The following is a 23,825-nucleotide window of genomic DNA, read 5'->3' as shown; positions in this document are numbered from 1 at the left end:
AATAGGTCGCCTTCAGTCTCATTGAATTTTGTGATACCTAAGAAAGTCTGCTCCAGAAGAAAGATATCATATTCTCACTTGAGAGTCTTCGGGTGTAAAGCATTCGCACACATCTCCAAGAAAAACAGACAGAAACTTGATGACAAGTCCACTCCATACATATTTGTGGGCTATTCAGATGTAGCATTTGGATACAAGTTTTGGGACCTAGTGAACAAGAAGATGTTCAAGAGCAAAGATGTTGTGTTCAGGAATACCAAATAGTAGTAGATTTTGAGAAGTCTGCAAAATCTAGAGATATCATCACTCCAGATTTGTTCCCATCTCCCAAGCCAACACAAAATGCTAGATGTGATGATGTGCAACAAGAAGTGCCAGAGTTGCAGGATCCTATGCTAGAAATTGAGGATCAGGAGGAACGAGATGAAGACCCGGATGAAGAAGGTATTGCGCAAGAAGAGCAACCCCTTCAACTAAAGGCAACTGGGCCTTAGTTACGGAGACTTGAAAGAGCTACCGTGCCATCAACCAAAGATCCCGCTTCTCAGTATATTCTGATTACTGATGAGGGGGAGTCTGAGAGTTTTTTGGAAGCAAAGAGTCATATGGAGAAAGATTGCTGGATGTAAGCCATGAAGGAGGAGATGAGTTCTTTGTAGAAAAACCACATTTATGAGCTTATTTCACTTCCAAAGGGCAAGAAGGCATTGAAAAACAAATGGGTGTACAAATTGAAGAAAGATGGCAATGGTAAAATACTGCAGCATAAAGCTCGCTTGGTGGTCAAAGGTTTTGGGCAGAAGAAAGGAATTGATTTTGATGAGATCTTCTCCCCAGTTGTGAAGATGACTTCCATTCGAGTAGCTCTGGGATTAGCAACTCGCTTGAATCTGGAGGTAGAATAGATGGATGTCAAAACTACCTTTTTCTATGGTGATTTAGAGGAAGAGATCTACATGGAGCAACCAGAAGGATTTGAAGTTAAAGGGAAACAGAACCTAGTTTGCAAACTGAAGAAGAGTTTCTATGGCCTAAAGCAGGTGCAGAGACAATGGTACAAGAAGTTTGATTCATTCATGGTGGATCACAAGTACACAAGAATAGTAGCAGACCAGTGTGTATAATTCCAAAGGTTTTCAGATGGAAACTTCATCATCCTACTGTTGTATGTCGATGATATGCTGATCATCGGACATAATATTACTATAATTAACAAGTTGAAAAATGACTTGTCACAGTATTTTGACATGAAGAATTTAGGCCCAACACAACAGATTTTGGGCATAAAGATTGTTCGTGATAGGAAAGCCAAGAAGATATGGCTGTCACAGGAGAAATATATTGAACGAGTGATTGAAAGGTTCAACATGAAAGATGCCAAGCCAGTCAGCACACCACTAGCCAACCAATTCAAGGTGACAAAGTGTTCGTGTCCCACGACCTGCTTTGAAAGGAAAGGAATTGAGGCAATCCCCTATTCCTCTGCAGCAGGAAGTTTGATGTATGCAATGGTGTGTACCCAGCCAGATATAGCTCACACAGTTGGCGTTGTGAGCAGATTCCTTGCCAATCCAAGAAAGGAGCATTGGGAGGCAGTTAAATGGATTTTTCGATACTTTAAGGGAACTTCAAAGATATGTCTATGTTTTAGGGGAGCTAAACCAATTTTGGAGGGTTTTACAGATGCCGATATGGCGGGTGATCTTAATGGTAGAAAGTCTACATCAGGATTTTTATTCACTTTTGCAGAGGGAGCTGTTTCATAGCAGTCCAAACTACAAACATGTGTTTCTTTATCTACAACAGAAGCAGAGTACATTTTTGCCGCAGATGCTGGAAATGAAATGTTGTGGTTAAAGCAGTTTCTCCAAGAATTAGGTCTACAGCAGGAAGAGTACAGGGTACATTGTGATAGTCAGAGTGCCATAGACCTGAGCAAGAATTCTATGTACCATGCTCGCATGAAGCACATTAATGTTCGGTATCATTGGATACGCGAAGTGATGGAGAAGCAATTATTGGAACTGGTTAAGATCCACACATATAAGAATCCAGCCGTCAAGCTTACAAAGGTGGTCTCGAGAGACAAACTCGGAGTATGCAGGGACATTGCTGGGATGGACTTCTAATAAGGATTCTACTTCTCATAGGTGTGGATGGGGAGAATTGATGAGCATTCCACAACATGTGAAGATGGTTTTTGGAAGTCAAGAATGGAGGCTACATAAGTTTTTTTTCAACCAAGGGTGGTTATGTATTAAGCTTTCCATTTATGTTTATGGTTGATTGTTGGCAAGCAGATGTTAAACTTTGGCACTCCTGTTTGTGTATAAAATGGGAAGAGGTGAGCTGAGTTAGATCATTAGAAATAGAAAGAAAAAGTAGAGAGTGCAATTTGTGAGTGAGAGTGCTATAGAGAGAGAGAGAGGGAGAGAAAGAGAGTAAGGTGTGAGTGTTGTAAACTCCCTCTGGGAAGATTCTACAATGGATATCTCTCCCGTGGACGTAGGCTATTGCCAAACCATGCAAATATCTTGTCTCTTTTTTGTGTGTGATTGATTTCTAAGGTTTCTTAATCCTAACACGAAACTTAACCCAACCCGGGGTTTATTAACCTCTGGAGATAGGGGAGTTGAAAAGGATAGATGGATCAGATTAGATAACGGGTCTGACATCATCCACACTGACCCAACCCAGTTGTTCTATACATACTCGCTATTTGGAAAGGTTCAATTTGATTTATGCTAACCAAGCCAGTCCAACCCCATTTTTTTGGCTTTTATCTCAAGGTACACCATTATTTAAGGCATATCTTTAGTAATTTGATAAATAAGAAATTTGCTCAATACACACCACAAGCTTCCATCTTTACCCTTACTTACACACCCCACTCACGATCTTCCATCTTTACCCTTACTCACTTACACACCCTATCCACAATCTTCAATCTTTCATATTTCCTGCAGTACACACCTCCACTTCAAAAACACACACGTTGTGAACGTCTATCTCCATTATCTGTTTCATTGTCATCTTAAAGGTTTGGAAACCAGTCTAAATCGGCCTTCATTCGTGCTGAAGACGACTTCACTTCATTCTCCTCTGGTTCATGACCCCTTCTATTATCTATTTCATCAAAGATGTCGATGGTGATCGTTGTTATCATCACAGTTGGAAACGACTCAAAAAAAATAAATTTGTTATAAGTGTTCGGAAATACAGAGTCAAGCTAAATTCAAAAGTTTAATTGTTAAAAACCGAACAAATGCTATAACTTCGGAACTTATTAACCGAAACATGTGGACTATGTTCGACACTAGAAAATTGAACAATTAGAACTTGTTCAGTTGTAGATAGTCGAACAAGAGTACACTGTTCGAGTCTGGATATTCGAACGAATATAAACGGTTTACCACTCAACAAGTACACGAAAACGAAAAAAAAGAAAAGAAAAAAAGAAGAAGATGAAAAACTAACATTTTCCTTGCTCCATTGTTCCAAACCAATATTGCCAGATGCATCAATCATTAAGTCCAATCAAAATCTTCAATAATACGTATATTTTTGGTTGTTTCTTTAAGGGTTTTTAGTTTTTGTTTCAAGATTTTTGGGTTGTTGAGAGAAAAGATGCGTAAGTAACGTTTGAGAAGAGACAAAAGATGCATAAGTAACATTTGAGAAGAGATGTGTGTATTGTATTCATTATTGTCCTTTATGGTAATTTTACGTAAGATGTGTATCATAACTATTTGTCCTTTGTGGTCATTTTACATTAGGTTAATATTGTAATAAAAAAATAAACTAATTAATTGTGTGTCTTGAGATGAAATGTGGTATGTAAATAGAGGCATCCCATTTTTTTTATCTTCATTTTTAAAAGAAAAAAAAATTAAATATTATCATAATTTTATAAATATTTTTAAAATGTAAAAATGGTACGCTTATTAATTATGTTCATTATTATGGATTTTATATTTTTGAATAAGACTATCATAATAAGACACATTATTCTATATTAATTATGTATAATATTTCTATTTGTATAGCATTATGAACAAACTTATGGTTTCTCTCCCCTATACCCATCAAATAGAGGTGGTTTAACTAGTAGGTCACTCAGACTATTACCTAAAACCTAAAATAAAATTTCAAAAAATTCTAAAGCCCTAACTTTTCAGAAACTTTGTCAAAAAAGATTTCATTTTTATGTTTACTCTGACACCTTTAAATATCTTTTGCTTCTGCTATTATGATAAATATGCTATGAACTGTGAAATTGTACCTCAAATTGTATCCCGAAAATGAAATGAATAGCATAGATTTAAAGTTGGTGGGATATAGGCCATACTTAGATTAATTATGACTCATAGTTGCACTTTTCTTCATAATTTTGTAAGTAATTTTTTTGGGTTTGTAGTATTTTTGAACTATTATAATACTAGTAACAATAAAAATAAATACTAAAGAAATTAATATTACGATATGTGAGTTACTCAAGTTGTAAGAACTTTCTTTTTTACATTTAAGGTCAATGTTTTGAGTCTTGTACACTTTATTATATAATTTTTTTTGTTTTAAATAGAGAAATGAGAGACACGTAATATAAGAAGAAGCAAACAAAAGTTTGGACACCAAATTCAATCTTTACTTAATATAATAGTGTAACAACCCTCATTTCAACTTAGTCATACTTGCATACATTTATGAATGATCTTGTTTTGGTATGTGCATTTGCAAATCTTGTCTTGTTTTGCTCGAATGTTGCTTGCATGCTTTGTTCTTGCCTGGTGTGTTGCTGAGGTCATCTTAAGCCTAGACACCTTCGAAACCTTTTCCACTTGGAACTGTCGTGGAATCCCTTCGGTTGACCTCCATCTCCACCCTGGCATATTGGCCGAGATGTCACCATCTAGGCCGAGGCGCGCGTCGCCTAGGCCGAGATGTGCATCATCTAGGCCGAGATGTCAATATCTGGGCGTTCTAGATCCTTGACCCTTGCACTAGCGATTTTGTTCCTGGAATGATATGACCTAGACCGAGGTGTGGCACATCTAGGCCAAGGTGTGGCACAGCTTAGTCAAGTGTTGTCCTTCTAAGCCGACGTCATTGCCACTTGCTGGCTGGAGCCTTGTTGTTAGCCGATGTCGTTACTTGCCAGAGTGCTCTTGCTGTTTAGCTTGTTGAATACACTTTGTCATGGTCTTGTCTTGTCAAGTCAGTCACCTTTTTTAGTAGAGCCAATCAGCCGATGCCACGTGTCCCAGAAGAGGGATTAAGTCAGTGACTGTCTGGAAAAACATATCATTTTGTATCAAATCTTGCCTTTTAGAGAGAGAAACTCTAGGAAGAAGAAGGAGAAGTTTGAGCAAGAGAGAGTGAACTTCCAAGTTTGATCGTTGGAGCTTGAACCGTTAGATTCGAGTTTTGAGGTTAGAATCTTAACCTACTCTTGTTGTTCTGGTTGATCATCTAGCTGTATTGCACGATCAAACCTGCTTGGCACATCATGCATTGATTTAAAGTTGGTTTTAGAAAGAGAAATTGGTTTTCATATATTCTTGAAGAGAAGCCTCGTTTGATCCGAAAGTTTGCATTAAGGCTCATGTTTTTGTGTTTGTTTTGATAAGATCCTTGAGTATGGGTACCCAGGTCCATGTTTTTGAATTCATAGCATGAAATCTCAGCTTTCGTAATAGCAAGTTTTGATCTTTGCATTCATCTTCCTCATGTTCATGTTCTTCATGCTCATGTTCTTCATGTTATCAAGAGGGAAACCCAGATTTTCCCGACTTCGCTTTTGAATGTAGCCATCGGGGCCACACCTCGGCAAAGAGGTGTGGGACCTCGGCCTAGACCTGGTAGTTGTCCAGCATGTTTTCCAGAAATAAGAAACGGTGTTTTGATTTGATTTGACTTAGTTTTTGAAGAATGCCGAGGTCATTTGCATGCATGCTAGATTTGTTTTGAGTAGTGCATTCAATAGCCTTTGCCATGTGTTTGTAGGACTGGGACTTGCCTTGACCCCGACGTTTGACGAACTATGTGAGTGGTATTTTTAATAAAGCTATGTTATATGTTTTGATAAAGACTTTGCTTTGCTTTGTTTTGAAAGTGTTTGTTAAACATGCATAATTGTCCCTATTTTGTATATCAAGCATTATCTTGTTTTGATAATTTTCTTGGAAAGTCCTTAGTGCCAGGGGACTATAATGCAACTGCACATCTCGTTTTGAAAGTCCCTTGTGCTAGAGGACTCTAAACTTTCGCAGCACATCTCGTTTTGAAAGTCCTTTGTGCTAGAGGACTCTAAACTTTCGCAGCACATCTTGTCTTGAAAGTCCCTTGTACTGGAGGACTCTAAACTTTCGCAGTACTCTCGTGTTAAAGGGCTACGGGCCTTTGTAACATAGGTCCCTTGTGCTAGAGGACTCTAAACTTTTGTGGCACCCTTGTTTGCGATATCTCCCTTGCTTTGTCTTGTTTTGCCACTGACGGTTTACCGCGTGGATATATTTGCCGAAATGTTGTCATTGGTAATATGTTGATACTAGTAAGCACCCCTTGCAGTTTTGAAGATTTGTTAGATGGACGAGGTCCATCCCTTGTTATATAAAGTTTTGACTTGTATTGTTTTGAAAGGACTTCGGCTATTATTCATGCAAACCCCTTTATTATTTATGCCATTCACTGAGTATTCAAGCTCACTCTCTCTATATATATGTAGGTGATGAGCAAGAAGGCGATGACGCCTAGATGTGATTCGCGAGCTTGTTTTGGATTTTTGTCATGCCGGCTTGACTTGCAATTATGTCGGCAGTCTTGAAAATCATGTTTCTCGACTTGTAATATTTGTATTTCGTACACGTCTCGAGAAGCCTTTTGATCAACATGTGTGTTTTGTATGTATGTTATGTCGGCAACGAGGATGTCGGCAACCTGGCAGACTATGTTCCTTGACCTATAGTTCGTGCATTTTGTTTGTGTCGGCTTGTGAAGCCCTTTGTTAAAATGTAAGATGTAATTTGTACTTTGTTTCATTTGTAATTAAGTTGTAACCCATATGAAGATGATTGCTATTTCATTTGACTTATGCACCGCTCTTATGGGCTAATCTGATTTGTATGTATCGCTTCCGTACTTGTGAGCCCCATATATTTATACTCTGTTGCGTGTGAATTTTGAAAGTTGGCCTTTGGTAATCTCGGATTACTGGCCATTACGGAACCAAACTACTAGGGGCGGTTTGGGGTCGTGACAAATAGTATATATGAGGTTGAGGCGCTCTCTCTCTCAAAAATTTCTTTTTTTTTTTGGGTTGTTGTTTTTGGGTAATTACTCACAGGTCCTTCTATAAGGACCTATGCACCATTAACTCCTACAAGTATTTGTATAGACCAAATATATCCCATCAATTCGTTGTCGAAAGTTAATTCTGTCAAAATCATCGCTAACAAAAACTTTTTGTAATGGTTTTATGAATCTGTCGCTAAAAACTAACAATTAGTGACGATTTTCCAAATTTGTCATTAAAAAATAACAATTAGTGATATTTTTCTGTGACAAATTTTCAATTGTCGCTAAAAACTAACAATTAGTAACACTTTATATGAAAATGCCGCTAAAAAAATAAAATTTTGTGGTAACAATTAAAAGTGAATAAGACTTTTTGGTGTACTAAAAAGTCAAGAGAATTAATTGGTGTACCCATCTTTCTAATAGGGGAGACTCTATTTGCACCCCAAATTATTGTTTGGGTGCCCCATTACTTTTAACACCCCAATTGAATTTTTTTTCCCTTTTTGGTTGAACACCCCATCTAATTCCAACTTTACCCATCCATCCACCCACCCACCCACTCACCCACTAACTTACATCAGAGAAGCTTCATTGCCCCTTTCCACCTCCGTCTCCTCTGTCGGAGCCACCTCCGTCACTAATCTCTACTGGTGTCACCTCTGCAACTTCGCCACACCTCCTCTCTCCCGCCTCCGTCTTTTCTGCAATCCACTCCTACCTTCTTCTTCTTCTTCTTCTTCTTCTTCTTCTTCTTCTTCTCATTCTTCCCATTCTTCATTCACCTCCTCCCTAAACCTTAAATCTAGGGTTTTCATAATTTCTAGATCTAAAACCCTAGATCTAGGGTTTAGAGAGAAAGAAAAAAAAAAAAGAATGATGGGGTTTGCGACAGGTAGAGGCCTAGGTTGGAGTGTTATTTGCAAATAGAGGATTGGGCTGGGGATTCACTATGAAAGAGAAGGTTGCAATGACGAAGGAGGATGAGGAGTTAGCTATAACGGAAAAAGAGAAGGAGAATGAAGAGAAGGAGGTGGTAGCGACGATTAGAGGATGAAATGCTGGTAAAAGTAGCGGCGATGAGAGGAGGTGGAGCAGCGGCAATGAGAAGAATAGGTGGTGGCGGCAGCATGGCGACAACAATGGAACGAGAAGGTGGTGGCATGACTGAGAAGACTGGTCGACACTAGCCGAAGTTGAGATCTAGCCATAGTTAGGGTTTATTTTGGCCCTTTTGGTAACTTCGTCCAAGAGTATAATTGTATTATTTTTTATTAAAAAATAAAATTGGATGCCCAACCAAAGGTCATGTTTGATTCACAAGATTAATAGTGAAGTATTAATAATCCTATTAAATTAGTGTGGTATTCACTATCCAATTGGATTAATATCCATTGGATTAATAATCCCACCCCAACCCCATTACTAATAATCCTACAAATTTGTTGGATTAATTATCCATTGGATTAATAATCCTAAACAAAAATGTTAAAACAAATATAGAATAATCGGGCCCACGGATTAATAATCTCAATCCCATACTCTAATACACCCAATCAAACATGCCCTTATTGTTCTTGGGTTATTGGGGCCATATTAATTATTTGAGATGTTTTGAAATTCGGGAGACTGACCCAAAGGTCCAAGCCCAACATATCATACCCCATTTAGACCCAAAACAAATTTAATACTCCATTAAGTCCTCAAATTAACAATAAGACGAAAATACCCACAATATATCATCCAATTTACACGCGCGCAACCATCTCCCACGTCCCCATCATCTCAGTCCGATCACTACACTGTCACGTCTCCGCCGCTCGAAATCGACTCCTCAGTCCTCCATCTCTCTTCCGTTCAACTCCATCCCCTCTGAAACCCTAACTCTAACCAGAAAACGTAACCGTTCATCTTCATCACCCACAATCATCTCAGTCTGATCAGTACGCTGTTACATCTCCGCCGCTCGAAATCACATTCTCAATCCTCCATCTCTCCTCCGTTCGACTCCATTCTCTCTGAAACCCTACCCTAACCACAAAACCAAACTGTTCAACTTCAACACAACACCAAGCCGTTCATATTCTCCAATCGGCGACTCTCAACAACACGAAGAACCATCACCACTCTGAAGAGATTTCATAGTTCCTGACTTCCGATTCACAAAAATGGGGAAAAAAAGTAACATCTCTCTTCACCTATTCATTATTTTTCACATTTGTACATCATTCTTTAATATTTCTTATATACACATTTTACATACTTCCAAATGTATAAACCCTCTTTTAATATATATATAGTCCCCTGTTTTTCAACATTCTAAACACTGTTTTTGCACATAAATCCCTGTTTTTACACATTCAACACCTTATTCTTATTCTTGTTGTTCAATATTGGCTTCTCTTATTCTTATTTTTGAATTTTTAATCTTCTTGTTGTTATTGTTGCTTTTTACAAAATACAATGGGCTGTTCCTATTGTTCATACTGTTTCCTTATAAAAACTGCAACATCATAGTGTTTCATTTCATCACTATACAAGCAACATATCTAAATTTATTCAAAATGCAAATGAAACTGCAAAATTACACAGTTTAACCACTACTCAAAACAAATAGCTAACTTATTATAAAGTGCAAATCAAACTGTCAAATTATACAGTTTCGTAACTCTTACGAACAAAATACATATAACTTCATATTAAACTGCATATAAAACTTCAAAATTATACAGTTTTGTCACTATATTACTCATACCCTGTTGTCACTTTCATTTTTTCAGAAATAGCTGTTGGAAGATATTGGAAGAAACAAACCCGTATGCCCACAAATCCAATCAGGGATTTAACCATCTCCCCTTTTGAAAGTCCCTCTCCTGTATCCACTCAAATGCCACCACCACACCCAAAAACAACCAAATCCAACAGACCCCACCAAAAAACCCACAAAACAACCACACCACCTACAAGAAAAAGCCCAAGAACTACACCACAGACCCCACCCACCCAACAAACACCAACCACACCTCCAACCACAACAAAAACAAACAAAAGAAAGCCAACAAAAAACCAAGAAGCTCCTCCAACCAAAAAAAGAAAGCTCCAAGAAAGCCAATCAACTCCCAAAACAACAACCAAGGCATCAAAAGAAAAAAAACCAGCAGTCCCTGCAAAGAGAGTCCAACAATTTAATTATCGTTCCAACATCGGAACAGTAATCAAACTGTTGAAGGGGGTCAAATTCACAAAAGCCCAACAGACAGAGCTGCAAAAAACCCCTTTTTGGCCCCTTATAAATGCTCTCTCCTCAACACAACTGAAGGCCTCTTGGTGCAGATGCTACAATTCCATTGTAGCAGAAATGACAACACTCTACAACAAAAGAAAAAGATCATTTGTACTTGGCAAAAAGGAAATGAAACTCAGAACCAGTGATGTCAAGCTCATTTTTGGTATCGACTGTGGAGAAGACAGCATCACCACCAAATCCTATGCAAGACCAAAGGATTTTGAGCTTCCATTTTACAAACGAAGATGCAAATCAATCAAGAGATTGGATGGCAAGTCTTTGACCAAAATGTTTCAACAAACAAAAAAAGGAAAATCAACCAATGATTGTCAAGATCTTGCAAGGGTAATCACCCTTTACTTGTGCTTGAAACTTCTCATGCCCACAACAGGCCATACACTCAGTTGGAGTTTCCTCAACTATGTTGACAACCTCAACAACATCAAGAAGTACAATTGGGTTGAGGCAATAAAAGACACACTGATGAATTCAATAGCAAATGCAAACAACAACCCAAGGCATGTCACTGGATGCGTCATGTTACTCTTGGTAAACACATTACTCAACTACTTCCCACAAAAATATCAGACATTCACCTATTTCTAACTATCTAACATATTTCAACTTTTTTTTTTTTTTTTTTTTTACAGTACTGGTACTGTGAGCACAGTAAACTCCTCCGACCATCCAACAAAGAAGGCTTCCCAAGGTTTATGAAATGGAACCTTGGCAAAATGTACTCCAAGTGGAAACACATCAGCCTCGCTCACTTTGAAAAGGTATTCAAACTCTTCTATACTATCCTAGCACAAATCTATTCAACACTCCTTTCATATTCATTGTAGTACAAATCACATTATGAAACTGTCAAAATTTTCAGTTTCAAAGCACACACTTCTTTAACATCACTCATGTTATGAAACTGTAACATTTTTCAGTTTCAAAAAACATATTTCGACACTTAACCCACATTACTCACAGTACAACTCATCTTATGAAACTGACCAAATTTACAGTATTACTGATATATACCACATTGTTCCAATGCAGGTTAACCAAAGTGCTTTAACCCCAACTGAACAAGAAATACAGTTATTGCATATCAATCAAAGCACATCAACAGACTCTTCAGCAAAGAAACAAGACCACAAAAAGGACAATAAGCAAAAAAAGAAAACAAAAGCAACAAAAAAAAGAACACTTCTAGACAGTGATGAGGATGATTTTCTCGAAGAAGAACATCATTCAGAATCAGAATCACAATCAGAAAAAGAAGCACAACAAAAAAAAAAGAAAAGAAAGCAAAAACCACAACAAGAACCACAAAGTGATGAACAAGAAGAAAAGAGTGATGATGAAAAAAATCAAGTGACTGATGAAGAAAAAACTGATGAAGAAGAAACTGAAGAAGAAGAAGAAGCAGAAACTGAAACTGAAGAAGAAGAAGAAGAAGAAGAACACCTTGATCAAGAAGAAGACCAACAACAAGAACAAGAAGAACAACAAACAAACCAACACGAAGAAGTCAATGAACAAGAACTGACAAACCAACAAGAAGAACTGCAAGAGAAATCTGACATACTTCATGCACAAGGTAAACTATTGTCTAATACTAAATCATACTGCAAAATTTCATTAAACTAACCAAAACACAATCCAACATTTTTATAGGTCATGACCAACCACAAACACCAACCAAAGAGGACGACAAGGACAAGCTCATATCAGCCCTGAGAGCACAAATGCAAGAAATGGAACAAAAATTCATGGCTGAATTGCATAAAAAAGAAGATCAATTGAAGAAAATGTCCACCAAAAAAACTGGCAGTCCCCAACAAAGATCCATGGTCAAGAGAATCAAACAAAAATCAAGAAAACAAGCACATGACCCAGATTTTGAATACCAACCAATGACCAAACCCAAAGAAGATACAACAAACAAGACACAAACTGCTGCTGATGTACCCAAACCAACACAGGGTACCAATGAAGAAAAACAGAAGAAGAATGACAACAAAAAACAGGGTGCTCATGAAGCAAAACAACAGCAGAAAGAAAAGATGCAAGAACATATTGGCCAAGAGAAACCAGTTGTTGCTGAAACAAACCCAAAAGAGCATGCCAATCAAAAGAAGACAAATCTTCAAGTATTGGAAAGTGATGATGATTTCCAGGAAGAATCAATCCCAAACAAGCCACTCACCATTTCATGCCGCAAAACAAACAAGGTTTGGCATAGCCTATCCAAAAAAGACCAAGACCAAATTCAACTCATCAACAACACACAATCAACTGCTTGTGTCTGGTCTGGCAGCGAAGATGAAAACTGTGTATACTTTTCAGATATATGCAGATTGACCAACAGGGAACCCTTATATGGGAATGTAGGTCTCCAACTGCACAATTTTACAGTTTCTGTACATATTCAATAACCTATTCCACAAACCTAACACATTCTCATATATAACATGTTTCAGGTCATTGATGCCTTCTCAGAAAAGCAATTGGCACTCCAACCAACCATTGAAGAATTTGAGAAAAACGATCTAGTCTTTGCAAGCAATCCATACGCAGGAAGATCTTACGTTTTCTCAACACTCATCAATGTAAGCAAAACTTAACATACCTTACAACTGCAAAATTTTCTACTTTATCAACATGTATTACTACATAGTTTTATGACATATTTCAAACATATATATGACTTACAGACTCCACTACAAAACCAAGATCAAGCACTGAGAGAAAAACTGATGGACAGCCATTTTCCAGAAGCAATGAAAAACAGATATATCCATTTCCCAATCAACCACGACAACCATTGGACAATTGTGGTCTTTGACAATGCTGATGGAATATGGAGACACTATGACTCGTTGAGACCAGCAAAAGATTGCCATAACAAGCACTTTGAAATTGCAAAGCAAATTGTAAGTTAAAATAAAATTTCATACTTAGTTCCATCCCTTTACAAACATCTCAACTCATCACTATAACTAACAAAAACACCCACTAACTATTTTGTAGCAACAACATCAACTGAGATGGAATAAAGCATTACTCAGCAAACAGGGAAACATGTTTTCATCTCAAGAGTGCGAGACAGAAATTGCATCAATTGAGGAATGCCCACAACAAACCCCACACTCGTAAGATACAAAATCCATAAACTAATCTTCCAATATGCTAATTTTTGCAGTTTCACCTAACTAATTAACTTCATCTCAAACATTGCAGGAATGATTGTGCAATTGCCGTCTGCAATGTTATCAACCAATATCTCAACTGGCAACCTGTGCAGAAAAAACTTCGTCCAACTGAGTGGGTCAAATTTCGAGCACAAATCATCAATCAATTCCTCAATGATGAGAACCGATCTTGGAAACTCGAGCACTACCAAATGTTGACAAAACATACCAAACCATAGAAACAATGAACAAACTTCTTAACAATACAAATATTCAAGGGAACATATCTTTGAACCTTTTTTTATTTTTTTTTTTTATTTTTCTTTTTTAACATGTGACAAGTACTTTATATACTTTTGGGAATGATCTTTTTCTGGTTATCATGGTTATGGTGAAAATGATTGATGTTGTTGTTGCTCTTCTTCTTATTATTATTATTATTGTGGTTCTTCTTTTGATTGTTTGTCTACCTGTTTGTGATTGCATATATTTTCATACAGTAAAGGTTGATTCTAATAATTCTTCAAACTGCAAAATTTTTCAGTTTCATCAGCTTGTTTCTAATAATTTTTAAAACTGCAAAATTATGCGGTTTCATCAGGTTGTTTCTAAATAATTCTTAAAACTGCAAAATTATACAGTTTTATCACTATGAAATATGAACTGCCTTTCCATATTATACTGTTTCAATAAGAAATTTTCAACAACCTTCTCTGCATTCCATAAAAATAAAAAACAAAACCAGACTATTCGAAAACAACTTCAATAAGTAAAAAACACATCAACAAACAAAAAACAATTCAACCAACTTTATTCATTACTTCCATAATACCAAGTATCACATTTTTTATTATCATAATTCCTCAAATTCAAATACAAATCCAAAAGAATAGATTGCGGCCTCAAATAGCAGCCTTGCACGTCTTCTTATTGTGATTCCCATATTTCAAGCATCTCCCACACTTGATTTGCTTCACATTCTCACCCCTTGAAGGTATCCTCTTCTTCTTGTTCCGCCCGGGCTGCTTCTTCGTTATAGGAGGTTTGATAACCGAACTACTGGCACCATCAAAGTCAAATCTCTCACTTGAAGGCACTGGATAAACAGATTCCTTGTATGACTCTCTAAAACAATCTACATGAAAAAAAGGATCAATGAAACCATACACATCTCTACCACTACTACGCAAAGCATGCACAGCATGACAACAAGGAAAACCATTCAATTGCCATTCATGGCAAGAACAAGTTTGTCTACCAATATCAACATAAAAAGAAATAGAAGAATGAACCTCAAGCACAGTATCACTAGCAACAATCACATCCCAAGACTTAGCTAGCTCCAAAGAGTCCACCAACTTCTTTTCCATAACTGGACACAATTTCGTAGTCCATCTTCTAGATTCAGCTCTTCTATCCGACAATTGAGTCATGATTTGAACCCTAATCATATCAACCATACAAGTAATAGGCAACTCACGGGCCCCACCAATCCAATTATTATAAGACTCGGCAGCATTAGATGACATCTCACCATATCGTTTCCCTCTAAAAAATGCATTGGCCCACTTATCATTTTGCAAACCATCCAACATACTATCAACTCTACCATTCCCAGCAATACGCCTCAATTTCTCCATATAATGTTGGAAAGAAGCAACCGTTGGCGCATAAGCACATTTAACTAATATTTTCATCAAACACAGCTTATAGTTAGTACGAAGTCCCACCAATTTGTCAATCAAATTTCTCTTCAAATGATTCAAGCAATAAGCATGATGTGCATTGGGGAAAACCACTGAAAGAGCGTCTAGCAATCCATGTTGACGGTCCGACACAAAAGTCAATCTCCGGCCTGAACCAACAGCCTTCAACAACTGACTTAAGAACCACATCCAATTATCTTGATTTTCAGCGTCAACAATCGCAAAAGCCAAAGGAAACAAACCTGCAAACAAACCCACATGAAACTGCAAAAATTAGCAGACTCACAATACAATAACACACTGACAAACTAAACCAATACTAACTGCAAATAAATACATACCTTGATTACCATCCTTTGATGTTGCTGCAAGCAAATGCCCCTTGTAACGCCCCTTCAAAAATGTACCATCAACAAACAACAACGGACGACAAAATTGAAAGCCATACAAACATCCATGAAATGCCACAAACAACCTCCGAAAACACCCACTACTTTCATCCACATCTAATTCAAACACACTTCCCGGATTCGTTCTCATAGCCGTCTCAAGGTACCATCGAAGCTGGTCAAAAGAAGTTGCAAAATCACCAAACAACCCACCTCTTGCCTTATCAACTCCTAACCATGCAACCCGATAAGAAACATCTATACCATATTGCTTCTTCAACTTTTTTTTAACTTCAATAGGACGAGTCAACGGATTATCACTAATATCATTTTGCACAATATCAGACACAAGTCTAGAACCAACCATTTTGCTACAAGATCTACGAGCAACAACCCCACAAGTATGCACATTATCCAACTTCATTATAAAAAAAACACCAGAATCCATCAACACCCTTCCATGCACAAACCATTTACAACCCGTAGACGACTTCATCATACATTCAGCGGTTACTCTTGTTGCATCATTCTTCAAATAATTCACTGCAAAACCACACTGAACAGCATACTTAGCCAATGCAATGCGGAACCCCGACACTCCACCTTCAAATTCTTGACCAACACTATGTATAATCCCCTTCCAACTAGCAGACAACAAAACTCTCTCTGGTTCTGGATAAAAACTACGCAACAAACCACCAACATCATCACAATCATTCACAAAAGAACTCTCACAAGTTACAGAATCAATCCTACAAGAATTACCATCATCAACCTCCACAACTCTCTTATCCCCCACAATAACATCAACAACATGACAACCACTACCACCTACCATTGACAGCATATTCCCCAAATCATCATCACATTCAACAATACAATTAGAATATCCAGGAACAGAGAAAAACAAACAAAAGTTACCAACACTCAACTCCTTGAACTTCGCACATATTTTCTCAACAACTTCATCATAACTACATCCGTCACTAATCTTAATAGCAGCACAACAATTACTGTATTTGCACATTAACATGAAACACCGCTCCATACTACAAAATCAGAAACCAACAAACAATTGTTCACAGATTCCAAACTGCAAAATTATGCAGTTACAACATATCAATAACAACAGTACACAATTTACAATTCCAAAACTGCAAAATTATACACTTACGACATATCAATATCAAAACACCAGAATTCACAAATCCAAAATACAACTTCAAAACACATTACACTATACGACAAACAAAAATCAACAAAATCAAAATCAAACAAACAAAATTCGCCAAACACAAACCACATATCACGCAAATTTGCTTATATATATATACATACATATATGTCGACAAAATACAAACCACATACACACACAGACATATATATATATACATATATATGTATATCTATGTATCGACAGATACATACATACACATACATATATCTATCACCAGAGAGAGAGAGAGAGAGAGAGAGACAACGTACGAAGATATCGCCTGTACACACAGATTCAAATCGCACAACCAGATCCACCTCACAGCACAATGAGATCGACCACACAGCACAATGAGATCGCCACAACGAAGAGAAATCGAGATCGCGGAGACGAAGATTTGATTTCCTTTTTTTCAACGAAGCAAAAATTTGATTTCTCACGTACATATAGATCTCAAAACAAAGGGTAACACAGTCATTTAAAAATACGAAAATAAAAAACGGGACCTCTGGGTATAAAACTAAAAAAACTGTGGACCTATTAAACTATTAAAAATAAATTGGGATTAGAAGGGAAATAGATCCCCTACATAGGACTACATGGTAATTTTCCCTTTGAAATTTGAGTGTAACCTTAAGCCTAAAAGTATGAGCGCAACCCTAGCCCAGATTGACAATACCATTTTTTATCTGGGCCTTATCTGTACGCACGCCGAGATGGTTGTCCTCTTGGATGACGTTGTCCCCATCTAAACATGGCCCAATGCAGATAAATTTTTGTTATCATATGTAAAGGTTTTGAAATGCTTTTGTTCTTAGGTTGTTGAAAATGCTTTCCAAATCACAAAAATAGGCATCTACAAAAAGTTTCATAATATGAAAATATTTTTTTATAGAGTTTATTAAATTCCTAAATTATGGTCAAAATACCTACTTAGTTTTTAAACTATCGATTCAGTTTACTCAATCCTAAAAGTATAAAAATTAAATAGACTTTAATTTATATATTTTTGAGACTGAGTAAACTCAATCAATATTCAAGTACTAAATAGACAAGTTGACAATAGTTTAGGAGTTGAAAATGTAATAAACCATTTTCTATATTACTTAAAAAAAAAGTACACCAAAAATTGTGTTATTGTTTGTCTTTATTTTTTTCCTTCTTATTTTAATCATTTTTTTACTTTTTAAATACATCAATATTAGATGCATCGAAAAAGTAAAATGTTTAACCAAAATATAAAAAAAGAATCTACTAAATAAACGAAAACCCGAATAAAAATGCACATAGATTTTTTGTTTGAATTTTCATTTGTTTTTATTGATTTTTTAAAAATATTTTAGCCAATTTGCTTTACTTTTTAAAATGCATTTTGATTAGGTGCATTTAAAAATTACAAAAAAAATTGACTAAAATGTAAAAGAAAAAATATATAGAGTAAAAATAAACAAAAACTCATTTAAAAACAGTTTTTAAAAATCAAACCAAACATATATATTTATATCTTTTATTTTTTTATGCCGTAATACACATCATAGTAAGGCTTCATTTGTTTTGAATAAAATGTCTTTGTCAAAAATATTTTACTCATTTTTCATTGTTTGGTTGAACAAAAAGCAAATATAACATTTTTTAAAGAAAATATTTTCACATCATTTTTCAAAACATAACTTACATTTAAAAATTTCATGAATCAATTTTTATAAAGTTGACTCTCACTCACTACCTTTTCAACATATTTAGCATTTTCAAATAAATGTCTTAACTCACTAAAAAGTCGTAAATGACACTTTATTAAATCAAAATTTATGTTTTAAGTAATAAAATATTTTTGTTTCAAGTGTCAACCAAACGCCGAAAAACAAAATCAAAAATATTTTTTTCTGTGTAGAATCAATTTACAAGAAAAATATTTTTTGTGTAAATATTTTACGTCGAAACAAACGGAGCCTAAATTTCAATCTACGTAATACAGTGTATTTTTAAGTAATTTTCAAGGTACGCTACATATATATTCTATTGTACAATGCGAAGGGATGGGCCTATGCAATTTTATGACAAAATTACGCAATTTTTCATGAACTTATAGAAGTGATTTCACAAAAATGCGTAAGTCAAATATAAATTCGCATAAACGTTAAGTTTTCGTGAACTTACACTAATTTATATTCAACTTACGTATTTTTACGAGATCACTTATATAAATTGATAAAAATTTATGTAATTTTGTAATAAAATTACATATAATATGCATTTACCTTTGAAATCTTAAGTAATGAGTTAAGTGACTTAATGATTAAGTCAACTCTGTTACCGGAGATGTTTTTGGAAAACCCTCATTTGGTAGCTGGGGCAAGACGAGGCTTCGGACTTGGCAAGGCAGCTTGAAGCTGGTGGGTGGTCAGGTGTGTAGTAGTACAGTTTGGCATCTGTCCTCAAGTCGCATGTGCAAAACAAGGCAGCATTCCATGTATTTTATAATCAATGATTCATGTCACTGATAACATGTCTCTTTGCATTGTCGGATGTACACTATTTCACCTAGCCTAGGTTATGATTTATATTTTGAGAGGACAAAAAATATATAACTTTTCAATTATTAATATAATATACATAATTTTTACAATTTTTCCATCCTTGCCTCTGTCCCACCTCACACTGTTAAAAGATCTCACACTATTATTGTTGTTGTCCTCTCCACTCCACCAAGTCCCATCCCATGTGATTCTGTGTATTTTGTAAAAAATGTTTCATATTATTACTTATAAGTTGTGGGTACTCCACTATTGCTCTTCCCTTCCCTTCCCTTGTCTTCACCCAACTTTTTCTTTTTTATCTTTTTTTTCTTTTTTTAACCAATCAGAGAGACAGACAAAGACACTACCCTGTGAAGCTTGTTTGCCATGTATATAAAAATCATGTGGGTTGGTTGGTGGTGATTATCTTGAGTTGAGCCATTTTTTACTTAAAAACAACCCCAATTCATTCATTCATTCATGTTGTAGAGTTATTATGTAATTTACATTTGGGGTTGTCCTCATCTTTCCACTCTTTCACTGTTTATGTACATTTACCAATAACTAAGATCATATGATAATATTACAAACCAGAATTTAAATTTTACAATGGAGTAAATCAGAATGACTAATGACCCAAATAAAGACAGACCAAATAATCCGCTTACAAAAGAGGTAATCTACAGTAATCAATACAAAGGTCTCCTATTAGGACCTATAATTATAACGGATGAGCAGCCACACACTTGTCCAAGTCTTACAAACAAGAGTAAGTACCAGAAAAAAAAGTAAAATTCAGCAAATTGAACCACTAAATGCTCAGTCATCGCTGGTTCAGGCGTGCTAGTTGTTGCAATCATTAGAGAAGTCAAAAGGAGAATGCATTGCGGCTGTGTTTGGATTATAAATTTAGATAAAAATTTAAAAATGTAAAAAGAAAAGACGAGTGCAATATGAATAAAATAAAATTTAAATTTTCTGAATTTCTCTTTCACTTTTCAAATTCTTATTCAAATTCATAATCCAAATACAATGTAAAATTCATATTCACAAGTAAGAAATGTAGCACTAGGTACCTATGAAGCACGGACACAGACACGTAACACGACACGGACACGCCGACACGCGAATTTTCAAAAAATGGGGGACACGACACGCTGGGGATACGTTCAATATATATAATTAATTTTATTTATTATATGTCATAAAATTATTAAAAAATAATTAAAAAAACATTGAAATAACATAAAATTACATTCTATCAATACATAACATGTCATTCGAAGCTACCAACCATCATTTGTTACAAAATGCATGAAAATCAAACCACAAAATATAAAATTATCCAATGTACCAACAACTATCATCTATTACAAAATCCATAAATATCAGAAAATGTGAATTTAAGTAAAGGAAACTATTACAACATCTTCACCACCACCTCCATCTTCTCCTTCATCTGTAAATAGAACCGCCTCCATAGCCGGTTCATCAAGTGAGAGGTTAGCTATCCCAAGCGTTCCAATATCATCAAGTGAGTCAAAAGTTATCTCCAGCAATGTCCCACATTTTTGTCTCTCCTTGCAAGTATTGGGAGCTCCTCCTTGATAAAAGACGAAGATTGCTATGAATGAACACCAAGTCCTCCGCTCTTTGAGGGACCATTTTGTTCCTTCTCACTGAGTGAATAAATGAGTAAGTACTCCAATTTCTCTCACAACAAGATGAAGAAACGGGTTGCACAAATAATCTCAAAGCTAGTTTTTGAAGAGATGGTGCATATGCACCATATGCACACCACCAAGTATAAGGGTCCATGTGCCACCTATTATGAATGGAATCATACTCCGAGAATGCTTCAACATAACTCGAAAATTTTCCAAACTTAGTTATCACCTTGGTTCGCTCTGTGATATTTTCAAAATACCTCTTAAAACACTTGTTCCTCTCACGTGTCACGTCTTCATCCCTATGTGGAGGAACTCTATTTTGATCCTCATGGAGCCACTCATCACTATAATATCTACAATACAAAATAGGAAAAAATAATTATTTCAAGAAAGACTAGATAAGTCCATTAAAATGAAATATCTAAAACAAATTTAAATGCGATACTTACTTTGGATTCAATGAATGTGCCATACAATGGAGAGGAGTATTGGTTTTATTCCAACAATCCACGAGAATTTGATGTACCACATTATAAAATGTAGATTCCTCATCTACTCTTTCCCCTTCATGCCTATATATTGTCATCTTCACTTTCTCTATCATTGTGTCCCACATATCATATACTAAGTGAAGGCAAGGTTTGTCCGTATCACAAGCCCTAAGCATGTCATATATAGGACCCGTGAAGGAAAGAATATAATCAATGTAGTCCCACCACACATCATCTCCAAAATCTTTTCTTTTACAAATTTTGCCTTCCCAACATCATCCTCTCTATAGCAATTCCACTTGTCACTAATTACCATTACTTGAAGCCCATGTTTTATAAGCTTCTTGAGCATCACAATAGTGGAGGCAAATCGTGTTTCGGCAACCGATAGCAACTTCAATGACACAAATTCATTGTACATAGCCAATTGCATTGAGTGATTAGAGATAAAATTCTTAATCATCAAACCATCTCCGGCAATATCACTAATCCAACTACACTCTTCATATGTGACCTCATTCCTCTCAATATTCTTTGCCGCACAAATATTTTTCAAAGCTAGATTTAATGTGTGCACTACACAAGGAGTCTATAGAATATGAGAGAATTGAGTTTCAATGAGTTGTCTAGCTGCCTTAAAATTAGGAGCATTATCCATGATGACTTGAACAACATTACTAGCCTCAACCTCATTAATCACTTCTTTCATCAAATTTGCAATAAAATATTTGTCTTTAGTTTCTCCAAAACAATCAATTGCCTTAATAAACAAAGGCCAACTTTCACTCACCGCCATAAAATTAATCAAAGGCCTCCTTTGAGAATCACTCCAACCATCACTAACAATGCTCACCCCTTTTTCCTTCCATGTGCCCCTAATTGGTTGCAACAATCTATCAATATTTGCTCTCTTCTTTTGAGGTAATGTGGTTCGTAACAAATTATAACCGAGAGGCAAATATCTAAGAATATTATGGTTTGCAGCAAATGTGTAAGAGCTAACATAGTAAGGATTTCTTGCAAGATTTAATGGTGTCCCCCTCCCCCCCTCCCCCCCCCCGAGTAGAACATCCTAGCAATTTCAAAATGTAATTACTCTCTATCCTTCATGTTGAATGCTTTCACAATAGCACTCTCACTCCCAGGCGTACTTCCACTCCCACTCTCACTCCCACTTGCACATGTTCTCATTTTTTTTGATTCATAAGCATAACTACTACCAATTGATACACTAGAAGGGGGCAGTGGTACATTTTTGGGATGAGCATTTTTAATTCTCAGTTCAACAGCATCATTCTCATTTTGCAATTGTGAAAGTTTTTGACTTGTAATTTTCTTACAAGCACCAATTCCCTTTCCTAGGAGTTTTAATAGGTGTGCCCTTGCTCTTATATATGAACCTTTGAAAGTATTATTACAAAAATTACATTGTAATTGGCAATTTCCTCCTCCTTCCCTAGGTTTTGCTAATTTAGTTATATACTTCCACAATGGTTTGTTCTCATCAAAATCATCATCAGGTATATCATTAGAACTACCACCCGTAGTAGCCATTGTTTCAGAATTACAAATTTGTTCCTGTAATAAAATTAATAAGCACACATTATTACTAAAATTAACAAAACTAATAAAATATATATATATTCTGAAATAGGACATATTAACAAAACTAATTAATAAATATATATATATATATATATTCTGAAATAAGACATATAGAGGGAAAAAAATATAAAATGAAAATAGAAAAAAAAAAGACACGAAAAAACAAAATAAAAAACAAAAATATACTCAGGCAGAGAGAGAGAGAGGAGACGTCGACAGACAGAGAGAGAGAGAGAAACATCGACTGACGAACGAAGACTAGAAGAAGAAGGAAGAAGACTGAAGCCGAGGAAGGAAGAAGAAGGTGTACGTTACGAGCGACGGCCGAGGAGCGACAACGAGCGACGAGCAGCGACGAGCGATGACGAGCGACCAGGTTCTCTTTCTCCTCCGTTATCTTCGCCGTCTCTCTTTCTTTTTTTGTTCTCTACTAAGCTCTTTGATCGATTTAGGGCTTTTGATCGA

The 23,825-nt window shown here is 36.0% G+C and overlaps 3 protein-coding genes across 3 annotated transcripts; 1 reads left to right on the top strand and 2 right to left on the bottom strand.

Annotated features, from left to right (window-relative positions):
• The first annotated feature begins 9,407 nt into the window (after positions 1 to 9,407).
• LOC145803594 (uncharacterized) lies at positions 9,408 to 14,113 on the top strand. Its single transcript, XM_082896906.1, has 8 exons — positions 9,408 to 11,128; positions 11,230 to 11,358; positions 11,630 to 12,173; positions 12,251 to 12,963; positions 13,057 to 13,185; positions 13,291 to 13,509; positions 13,607 to 13,728; positions 13,817 to 14,113. The coding sequence occupies exons 1-8, from the start codon at positions 10,112 to 10,114 to the stop codon at positions 14,004 to 14,006; spliced, it is 3,063 nt and encodes a 1,020-aa protein (XP_082753032.1). The 5' UTR covers positions 9,408 to 10,111; the 3' UTR covers positions 14,007 to 14,113.
• Positions 14,114 to 14,554: 441 nt separating this feature from the next.
• On the bottom strand, positions 14,555 to 17,625 carry LOC145804521 (uncharacterized). The gene is made up of 2 exons (XM_082898695.1): positions 15,815 to 17,625; positions 14,555 to 15,715 (listed from the first exon to the last, which is right to left on the bottom strand). Exons 1-2 carry the CDS (start codon positions 16,908 to 16,910, stop codon positions 14,670 to 14,672), a joined length of 2,142 nt encoding a protein of 713 aa, XP_082754821.1. The 5' UTR covers positions 16,911 to 17,625; the 3' UTR covers positions 14,555 to 14,669.
• A 4,719-nt stretch (positions 17,626 to 22,344) lies between these two features.
• LOC114289548 (uncharacterized) lies at positions 22,345 to 23,309 on the bottom strand. The gene is made up of 2 exons (XM_082896905.1): positions 22,852 to 23,309; positions 22,345 to 22,717 (listed from the first exon to the last, which is right to left on the bottom strand). Exons 1-2 carry the CDS (start codon positions 23,307 to 23,309, stop codon positions 22,345 to 22,347), a joined length of 831 nt encoding a protein of 276 aa, XP_082753031.1.
• Between the last annotated feature and the right edge of the window lie 516 nt (positions 23,310 to 23,825).

This window comes from Camellia sinensis, chromosome 12, assembly GCF_055761805.1.
Source record: "Camellia sinensis isolate YWXY chromosome 12, ASM5576180v1, whole genome shotgun sequence".
Classification (NCBI taxonomy): domain Eukaryota; kingdom Viridiplantae; phylum Streptophyta; class Magnoliopsida; order Ericales; family Theaceae; genus Camellia; species Camellia sinensis.
This window is presented reverse-complemented; position numbering and strand designations above follow the sequence as displayed.